The sequence below is a fragment of the Ochlerotatus camptorhynchus genome, unplaced genomic scaffold (assembly GCF_037179485.1).
Source record: "Ochlerotatus camptorhynchus isolate MF236.1 unplaced genomic scaffold, CSIRO-AGI_Acam_v1.1 ptg000070l, whole genome shotgun sequence".
Lineage (NCBI taxonomy): Eukaryota > Metazoa > Arthropoda > Insecta > Diptera > Culicidae > Ochlerotatus > Ochlerotatus camptorhynchus.
Genome location: NW_027040560.1, coordinates 1211981 through 1223105, shown reverse-complemented (window position 1 = coordinate 1223105; position 11125 = coordinate 1211981). Strand labels below are relative to the sequence as shown.

Genomic DNA, 11125 nt, shown 5'->3' with positions numbered 1-11125 from the left:
GCTGCGTTGATCAGCAGAAGCTAAAACGTGCTCGCATTTGGCGTATCAAGCCAAAATAAATCACGGTAGCCGTGTGTTCGTGCTATTGTTGTTGTATTGGGGGGCACATTTTACTCACGCGGTGAAGGCCTGCTGAGATGAATAATGCTTGATTTAAATTAGAAGGGTGATTTTCACTGGCGTGGGAGCAATTAACAGTGTATTCGGTGAATGGTTTGTTTTGATTGTCACCTATACAGCCGCCCACGATCGCGGATCATGTATTTGGCTTCGTCATTGCACTGCAACAGAGTTCGCGCAAGAAAGGGGGAAGCAGACAAAGAATTTCCCTCCTATCACTCACAGGTGCATATTAATAGAGCCGAAGGGGCGATAAACAAATGATACGATGATATAATTGTACTACTATTTTCGGAAGCATCATAGCAGTGGACATTGTACTGCGAAATGATTTGTTGACACTATACAATTCACCGAATGCAACACTTTTCATAATTTAAATCGCTTTTCAAAATGTCGGCGCCACATTCGCCTTGAGGTTTTTCTACTATTTCTGGGACCTAAACAGGGTCAAGAACGCAGAGAAATATTTATGAACGCTTGGGTGCAACTATGACATTTTAGTTTTATTTTGTTTATGCATCGCAATGTAAGCCGCCCATCCGTCCGCTAGCGCCTTGCATTGCGTCAATAAACAACCATTCCCATTCAGACATTTTCGAGTTTCTTTCGACGAAACCGTTCCGGCGGTCGTGTGCAAATATTCAAAAATATCTTCGCTGAAATAATAATAATAATAATTTCATATGCGCCGCCATGATCGCTGCTGCGATGGCGGAATAGGTGCAGTCAGAAAAAAAAAATCATCCCCATCCCCGATATGCCAGACATGAATCAAATAACGCAACAAAATCAAAATACAAACAAAGTCAGTTATTGGCAATGTTCAAAAAAATACAGAATGACGCATGATTGACCCCGCATAGCAGGCTATGCAGCTACTTTTTCATGAATATGGCAGTCATCGGAAAACGGAAGGAAATGTTTGTGTTTCCTGTTCACGTATACAATGATGGCACCGCAGTTGTTTCAAAATTATCTTCAGTTTCCTTCACGTGACGTCATGCATGAACTATTGGCCACCTGCACTGGCTCACACAGTAGGCGGCTTCACAGAATGTTTTTTTTTTTGTGGCAGTGATGACAGATCGCATAGGTTGATTAATGAAGCGTTCACTGCAAAGACGCATTACATTGTAGGTCCGTAGTTTATCCTTATAAAGATCTACAGCTACACCCACAACATCCAACTGGACATTGGATTGAAGGTCATCTCGGAACGTCAAGCCATAAAATTCTACTTTCACAAATTCCAACACTGTCTCCACACACGACCATCTGCCGATTCGCTCCAAGTCGAACACCGACAAACTCGATATTAATAGAACATTGAGAAAACATTTCATCCACGATCTCGAATCAACAGGATGATTAACTGGTGGCAGTGAGCAGTGGGAAACAAGCGGTTTATGGTGGAAAAGTGTTGAGTTCATCCTACTCCCGCGATCCTGTAGCCTGTATAGTACATCTCAGTGTTGGCCATGCTCCAAGTCCGAAGCATGAGAAGCGTGCGTTGGTTCATCAACACCGAACACACACAAACAAGCACACGATCCGGTGAACTCCCTGCTGCGCCAGAGGTATATCGTTGGCCGCGAGTTGGCCAACAGCTCAGAACAACTTCGAACGGCATCCGAGTCAGGTCCCCGGAACAGAAAACAGAAGAGAACCCGTGGTGTGCCAAAAAAGTGTGAACTCAACCGACAGTTCGCCTTTCCCGAGCTTCTAGAGTTAGTCGAAGTGAGAACGTGCGACCGAGCAGTTGAACAGTAGTGCGTCCTCGAGTAACTCCAGTGAAGAAAAGCCCGAAAATGGTCTACGACAGCGACTTCTACACTACCCGCCGGGTCGGTTCGTCCTATACCCGCCCAACGATTTCGTCGTACACAGTGACGGTGAGCGACATTTTGCACCAATTTCACCTATTTTTCCTTCCCCACTGTCCCCCATGACCTGAATGTGTCCTGAAGCGAAAAGCAAAAGTGATCCAAGTAGACCTGTCCTTTCAATGTCCTTCTGTGTTTCCAAGCAACAGCTCAAAAGAAGAACCCTTCAGTGCCGTGGAGAACTAGATCCCGGGGAGTAAAAAATCGGTACCAGTTGTTGAAAGCATTATCTTTGAAAATGGAAAATTTTATTCGCTCGAATTTTCATGTGCGTGCCAGGGAAACCAAAAAAAAAACAGTCGGACTGTGAGCTATAATGAAGATTATACTGTGCCACGCCTAGTGGATGGGAACATTAAGCGCCGGGCCAAAAATAAAATTTCTTTGCTGAAAAGTTCGAGAAAATGATGAAGACCGGTGGTGGGATTACATGTGACTGAGTTCGCGCAAAACCGGGGGAGTAATGGACTCTGGGACACTCTTCTGGGGAGCGAGAGAAAAAGGCGCAGATATTGATTTTTTTTTGGTTTGGGGGGGATTTCAAAGCGAAATTGCGAAAGTCGTCGTTGAAAGATTTGATAATTTTGGTGTGACATAATTGGTGGATGGATGATGAGCGGTTTAATGAGTTGGAGTGCGTGCGAACACTGCGGCGGCCGAGTAAGATTAATGCGTTTCGATGAACGTGCCATTTCGCCTGCTTGGATTAGAGAACACGAGTGACAGAATACGGTTTGGAATGATTGATGAAGAAGATGTCTTTAAGCTGAATCGCCTGAATTAACTAATTATGCAAGATTAGGAGAAAAAGTGTATCGAGATGGGTTTTGTAGTTCGGTTTTCTGAGAATGCAATTTCGTGTAAAAGCAGCTGAAATTGGTGGAGGACATTCTGATCCATGTTGTCTAATCTAACACCAGCCCGTTTTTGAAAGCATCATGGAAAATGATGGATATACCTCCATTAGTTTTCTTGTATATTTGATATATGTTTCACATTGAAGATGCATCACACATACTAAAACGACCAGCTCTGCTGTGCGGCATTTAAGGGGCAAGATGATGCAGAAAACATGGGCATGAAACGTGGACATCTCGTCGTTCCGTGCTTGGTTTCAAAGGTTAAGTGATGCTCCATTTTTCTCTGACGGTTGGGACATGAGCACTAACTCTTGTCCTAGCTTTTCATGGCTTATGGTTATGGCTCCATGTTGTCAAGGAAAACGGATAATACTTGTAAAACGAAGCAATCGTTTTAGTGATGAAAATGTATTGGTCGTATGGAAATTAATGGCACGATAAGATCAGAAATCCCACGACTGGGTATAGTTTATCAAGAATCGGCCAATACCGTTGCAACGCAGAATATGGGTATTGGGGAATTTTCGCTTCACAGTGCTCAAACGAGTTCAAATCGAGTCGTGATTAGCCTCTCTAAATTTGAACTGATTTGGTAAGAAACTGACTTGGCACAAACCATGTGAAATTTTAGGAAATTCTTCTAGCATATTTCTATATTGCGCTGTTATAAGTTCTGTAGGAATTCTTATGGGTCTGTAAGCGAATACTTAGAGAATGCTGAGGATTCCATCAGGATTTTGAGGAAAAAGAATTCCAAGTTCGGATTACAATTCTAAGGGAATTTTGAGGAGAACTTTAAGCGGATTGGGAGGAGAACTTCAAGGGATTGCTTAGGCGCATTTAATGGTAGTTCAGAGTAGAATTGCATGGTAATTCTAAGGAAAACTTGATAGGAGTACTGATGATAATCACAAACGAATTCTAAGGAAATTCCTAGGGAATTCGGAATACAGTTCCAAGGAAACTTCAAAGAGTATTCCAAAGTATTTTCGATAAGAGTTTCATGAAAGTTCTGACCATCCATAAAGGACGTAGCATATTTTAAACTAAACTCCACCCTCAAAAGCTGACTAGAATTCCAAGGGAGTTTTGAGGTGAATCCGAAGAGAATTAAACTTAAAGTAGAATCTAAGGATTACTGCCAAGGTAGATCTGAGAAGAATTGCAAGGCAACTCTGAGAACTTTCTGATTCCAGGTGAATCCAAAGAATTCCAAATCAATTCCGAAGATAATTCCAAGGGAGAATTATGAAAAGAGCTTCAAGTGAAGTCTAAGAATTACTTCCAAGGTAGAGCTGAGACGAATTACTCGGTGATTCCCGTTGAATCCAAGAGTTTCCGGGAGCATTCTAAGGATTTTGTGAAGAAAGCTTCAAATGAATGATGATAAGAATTTTATGGTTGTTCCAATATAATTTTGAAACTCTTCTGTAAGTTTTAGTTTATTAGATAACCTAGCGGATGTGTACTTAAGAGGGTTTGATTCCAAAAGGTTTTGAATGGAAATGACAATGATGATGGCAACAACATTATGAAGAGAATTCAAACGAATTTTTGAGGATAGCTATTATGAAAAGGAGGAAAATTCCAAGATAATATGAGAATAGTTTCAGGGGCATTCAAAGGGGAAACCCAAGGGTGTTCAAAGATAATTTCACACATAACTGGGAATGCTGTAGACTACTCCAAATGGGTTATGAGGAGAACTACTGGAGCGAATTTTAAGTCGAATTAGAAAACGGGAGTGTTGCTAGTCTTCTTGATATGTTGTCTTGCATTTCAAAGTAATCTTGAGGTGAAATCGATGTCAATTCTGACAATGATTGCAAATCAATTCTAAGGAGTGTTCCTAGAGAATTCTGAATAAAGTTTCTTGAAGAATTCCATGGGAACATTTCAAGGATTTCGGGACAGAATTCAAATAGAATTAGGAGGATAATTCAATAGCGGTTGTTGGAGATTACTTTCTGAAGTTAATTCATTCCAAGGAGAATTGCTGATAAAATTATAAGAGATTATGGAGAGAATTCCTTAATTGTTATCGGAAAAACTATAAGAAAATATCCGGAAGATTCCCAAAATAAACTTTGAGGAAATTCTGAATAAAGTTTCATGGAAACTCCAAGGTAATTCCAAGAATAATTCTAAGGAAATATTCCAAGGATTCCAGAGCAGAATTCAAAGAGAATTTGGAGGATAATTCCATAGTAGTTTTTTTGAGATAACCGAGGAGATTACTTTCTGAGGTTAATTCATTCCAAGGAGAATTGCAGATTCATTTCTAAGAGATTATGGTTAGAATCACCAGGGAGATTCCCCAAATGAACTTTGAGGACATTCAGAATAAAATTTCCAAGTTAAATCCAAGAAGAATTCTAAGGGAATTTTTCAAGGATTTCGTAGCAGAATTCGGAGGATAATTCCATAGCAGTTTTTACTTGCTGAGGTAAATTTATTCCAAGGAGAATTGCAGATTCAATTCTAAGAGATTATGGAGAGAATTCCTTAATTGTTATCGAAAAAAAAACTATAAGGAAATACCAGGGAGAATCCCAAACTGAACTTTAAGGAAATTCTGGATTAATCAGGAGAAGAGTTCCAATGGAATAATTTAGATTTCAATGTGATTTCAAGGAGAAATCGATCAAATTCTGAGAATAATTCCAAAGCAATTTCAAGAAGTGTTCATAGAGATTTATGAATAAAATTTTAACAAAATACCGTAGAGAATTATAATGTTATTCCAAGAAAAATTCCAAGGCAACATTTCATGGATTTCGGAGCAGAAGTCAAAGAGAATTCGGATGATAATTCCATAGGAGTTTTTTGAGATTACTTGCTGGGATTAATTTATTCAAAGAAGAATTGCAGATTCAATTCTAAAAGATTATGAAGAAAATTCCTTAATTGTTATCGGAAAAACTATAACGAAATACCAGGAAGATTCCCAAAATGAACTTTGAAGATATTCTGGAGAAATCATGAGAAGAATTAAGTAGATTCAAACATATACAAATTGGAGATATTTTTAAGATTCTGAGACTTTTTATTTTAGTTTTTGAGTTTTACAAACGATTTCAAGATCCGGAACTAAGAAGCATCTCCAAGATTCTGGAACTCATTCGACACTGCAAATTAAAATAATCTTGGACACAAACTAATTTTTAAAATTCTAGAACATTGATTTTTGAGTTCTAAGTTGGAACAATTTTCGATGTCCCGAAAATCACAGACCGGAAGATTGATGCATTCTGGGGCTAGGGAATGTTCGTCTCATTCGATTTTTTGCCGCCTCTATTTCAAAATTTTACTTCACCTTTGTGCAAAGTGCCATATTGCAAAAGATGGCTCTATTTCAGAGGCAGTGAAAACGAAATTGAATTTTTCCTCTTGATTTGTTTTGCGTCGATCTTATCCGTGCTGAGCACAAATGCTACCGACGCCAGGAAGGCAGCTCCCAAACCTGGACCCTACCTATTGACCCATCAACTCATGAACCGGAGACCAACGGTTTTACTTCCCTTTCAAAGGAAGGCGTGATCAGAGATGTTATGCCTCAGAACATACCGGCGGCGCCGACTGGGATTGAACCCAGCCCTGCTGGAGTGAGATATAATCACGCTTACCACTACACCAACGGCGCCGCTGAAATTGACATTTGAAATGTCAAACAACTATGCAAAGTTTCATACACATCGAAGAAGGGTATTCAAAGATTCAATCTTTACTTTTCGAATTCGACTCAATTTCGCAAAAAGCGAATTTGCTAACGAACTAAGTTACATTTTCCGAGCTTTGTCGCTAAAAGCTGATCGAATACGAGAAAAATCGAGGCAAATTTCCCTCGGCCTACAAGTATAATCAGCAACAAATTTAAAAAATTTCCAACTGATCCAGTGCAACTGTGTGTATTGTTTTGATGATGACAACCAACAAACTGTGCTATTTCCAATTCCCAACCAATAGTAATAATGCTTCCAACAACTACTGCCGATTCCCCGTAAATAAGGAGAAGGTTAAAGTACCAAACAAGTAAACTACCTTGAGCTTTGAAACCCCTCCATCTCCACAGCACAAAAACTCTAAATACCTAACCTAAAACCTTCTTCCCCACTTTTCCTGATTTCCTTTAAAAAAATGCTGATCAAACTAGGCCAACCACATCCAAAAATGTGAAACAATATTATTTCAGTGTTGTTAATTGCTTTCTGTGACACGGAAAACCCGAACGGTGCACTGGATTGCAATCCGTCAGAGCGAGAAAAATAAAACACACAAAAAAATCAGCATGCATTGGTTTGAGTTCACAAATTAAGCGCCCCCGAACGAAATGAGCAACAATCAACACGAACACACTTCTATAAAATTGTTTCACATATGTCACCATTCGCGTAACTGTTTTTTAACCCGTTAGTTTCTTCAGCTGCCGAATCGTAACCGTACGAATTTTGAATATATATTTTTTTGATGTTCTCCGAAAGCAGATAAAAAACGAAGAAATTGAGACACGTTTGAAACTCTTCCTCGACAGTAAGATACGATTAAGCTATCGCATTGAACAGATCTAATTCAACACGAACAGAGCAATGCTTCCCCGTCTAGGCCGAAAGAAAACAAAAGAAAAGCAGGCGTCGATCGTAAAAAACAACATTTCTAGTTTAATTCACATTTCATCAACTTGACGTAGCACCGTAAATCATCTGGTTCCTCAACCTGTTATAACAGGAAATGTCGGTGAAAAGTGAAAGAAACTGTGTGATAATCGCGCGATTCAATTACGTCGTGAAAAGTGGCCATTTTGTAATTTTCCTCGAAACCCCGAAACAAGAACTCCCCCCCCTTCGCCTCACCCGCTCTGATAGCCGGAAATTTGAACTTAGCTTTATAGCACCACTTAACGGGGGCGATCAAGTGCCAAGATAGCTCGCTTGTTGTGTTGGTTTGGTCGCTGTCAGGAAAGGGAGAGCTAAAATTACATCCCAAACACAATAACTTCTACCGCATGTGGAAAGCCAGGGCTGAACGAGAGAACAGACACAGGGGAATGCGCAATCAATCAGTGGTAAATGCGACGACGACGACGACGACGGCGGGTTGTTTTCGTTCTTGATATTGTTTCTTGGCTTTGCACCAACCATGTGTGAAATTTCCTCGACGGTTTGACGTTTCGGGTCGGGCGAAACTCACGTGTACGTTTCGATTTTCACGGTTTTCGTCCCGAAAACTCAAGGTGAACGACGACGACGACGGCGACGGCCAAGACATATGCGCGGACTTGGTCCGATTTCGATGACGGGACAAAGTGGGCCAAGTCCATCTGTAGGTATATTATGTAGCTGCAATGGGTTTTCCTGGCGATGTTTGTTGTAATTTGAAAAGATCACAGCAGGCGATGCGATGACATGGCGCACATTTTTCTATAGCTTTCAAGAAGCATAAGGGCCTAAATGCAAGGATCGGTTTTCTTCGTTGCTTTTCTCTTTTGTTAATTATAATTGTTGGCTGGATTAGCATGTCTCTGTGCATTTGCTAACCAGAACGACCTTTTTTGAGTTGATAAAAAGTCGGGAAATTCGTTTACTTAAGGGTGCGGCTACAGTGACGCAATAGAGCGACGCGATCAACGCAAGGAATAATAATACATAATATTCCCCCCTATTCTGCACCGCGAGTGACGTGAGATGACTCGCTGTCATTAGTGAAGAGAGAAAAGTCACCGCGAGTGTGGTTACTCTCCGTGCAAATCAAATGGAGTCACCTCACTCGCGGTGACTATTGTCACCCCAGGCATGGAAAATCATTTACATTCATTTGCCTCTAACTTTTTTCATCAACAGAATTCTGTAAACCAATGTATGAAGCTTTTGTAAGTTTTAATTTTAGCTACAACTTTTAACAACAACTCAAATCTGTACTTCTTATGCATGACAAACTAGAGTGGGCAGAACTTGTTATTGTTTTTCCGTGAACGTTATTTACATTCACTGAAAAACAATGGTGGGTTCTGTTCGCTCTGGTCCATCAATGCCTAAGAGATACAAATTTGAGTCTCTGGAAAAATTTGTAGCTAATATTAAAAGCAACAAAACCTATAGGCAGGGTTCCTTCCATTCATTTCGGCTAAAAAAATGTTTTATTAAATTATGGAATAATAAGATATTATGATAATAATTGGTTTGCGTAAGCAACAAGACAAGATTGTAAAGTTTGTGTTTGACACATAAAACTTGCAAATTTAGCTTTGTCAGAGTCACAATGAGTGGTTTTCTGATCGCCTCTTCGCGAAGAGTGAAGAGCGAAGAATGGGTGAGATAAATGACAAAATCGCCTATTGCGACTCTCATGTAGCAAAATTGGCAGGTATTATGTGTTAAACACAAACTTTACAATATTTTCTTGTTGCTTACGCAAACAAAATATTATCATAATATCTTATTATTCCATAATTTAATAAAACATTTTTTTTGCCGAAATGAATGGAAGGAACCCTGCCTATAGGTAAATGAATGTATATGAATGCACGAAATGAATGTAAATGATTTTCCATGCCTGTTGTCATCTCACTTGTAACAGCGAGTCACCTCACCTCACTCGCGGCGCAGAATAGGCCTCAGGATTTTTATGTATTCATTTCGTCGCGTTGTTGTGCTACTCTGGCGGCCACCGAACTGTAGTGACTCAAAGAGAAAATCTATTAAGATAATTGACAATCGCAGTTAGGCCCTTATGGTTCTGAACGCTTGATTTATTCAATAAATAAAATCTCAATAGAGGCGGACTGCAGTTGGTTTAAACGAGACGTTAGACGAGACGTTAGACGAGGCGTTAGACGAGACGTTAGACGAGACGCTAGACGAGACGTTAGACGAGACGTTAGACGAGACGTTAGACGAGACGTTTTACTTTTATAAACATTGATCTGCCATTTTTTCTACATTTGACGGATTATTAATATGTAGAAGAAGTTTACCTCAGTTGTTAAAGAAACGCAACTTCATAGATTCGCCGGGCAAAAATAGTTCAAGTTTTTTAGTATTTCAACGTTTTGATGTGGTTTTCTAATAAGTCTTACTACACGGTAACCAGCGTAAACACATTAATGTGTAAAATTTCACACATTTTGTGAAAAAAGGGGCCTACTCATAAAATGTGTAAACTGCGTTTACACATTTATGTGTAAACCCAGCAAACGTCAATAGAAGAGTATTTTTTACACATTTTTCAATAACGGTTTTTACAGCAAAATGTGTAAAAAGTAATCATTTCTAGAAATTGAATACGATGGGAAAGCATGCTTTTTTTCTATTTATTTCGGAGTTTTCTTATTTGTGTCACTGATAATATAAAGAATTCTCGGATACAATAATAATTTATTATATCTTTTATCTTTATCACATTTATCTCTTTATATGAGTTTTAACCTTAACGAGATTGCCACGGAACTCATCGCAGCCAGACACCGGACAATGAAAACCTTGATTATGAAAAAAAAATTCTTCTTAAACTTAGCTATGAAAATAATATAAATCGCTTACCCTAGCTTGTCCATCTACACTGTCCAGTTTGGACCTTAGTTCCTTAATTTCACTGTTGTTAATCACTGCTTAGCGGCCGAAGGCCGGTCAACGAAACAGGATGCAGCAAAGTTTGAAGTTTATTTTTACCCATTAATGAGTATAAAAATACACATTTTTTGATTGGTACTACATTCTTAAAATGTGTATTTTTTTACACATTTTAAGATTTCCAAATTTACACATTTTTTGACTGCTGCATATAAATATAAAAAATGTGTATTTTTTTACTCATTTATGTGTTTACGCTGGTTACCGTGTAGGGGAATATACGTATTCTCGGCAATCTAAGCAGTGACAATCTTTCTATAGCCTTTTTCTCTGATGAACGCACACATATGCAGTATTGGTGTGTTTACAATCTTTTGCTGCCAGCTGCTCTAATAATTCCAGTCGAAAGAACTGTCAAAAACTGTTTTGAAACGCTTTCATAAAGCTCCAATCTTCTCTAGTGAGAGCGACTATTGTGGACAACATCTTTTTATTCGGCAACCTTTCTATTTGAGCTGCGTGTTAAACTGCTGTGTTTTCATCGGCAACTCGAAATCAGCAGCATTTTATAGTGCGTGTGTTTCATTTCAAGAAAATCCTGCTAGATTGCTTTTTCTCAGTGGTAAAAATATATTCAATTTGAAGCTGAAAGCCTGAAGAATCGTTTTAAAGCATTCAGCGAAGTGTTTTCATA

The 11125-nt window shown here is 39.1% G+C and overlaps 1 protein-coding gene across 5 annotated transcripts in view; it reads left to right on the top strand.

Moving 5' to 3' along the window:
- The first annotated feature begins 1677 nt into the window (after positions 1 to 1677).
- LOC135697438 (uncharacterized protein CG45076) overlaps positions 1678 to 11125 on the top strand; it is a 36840-nt gene continuing 27392 nt past the window's right edge. For 2 of the 5 annotated variants that reach the window (XM_065217118.1, XM_065217116.1), the window contains exon 1: positions 1678 to 2015. In XM_065217118.1, coding sequence (XP_065073190.1) covers positions 1932 to 2015 — 84 coding nt within the window. In that variant the 5' untranslated portion in view covers positions 1678 to 1931. The remainder of the gene's footprint in view (positions 2016 to 11125) is intronic. The other 3 variants (XM_065217121.1, XM_065217120.1, XM_065217119.1) reach the window with 2 other exon arrangements.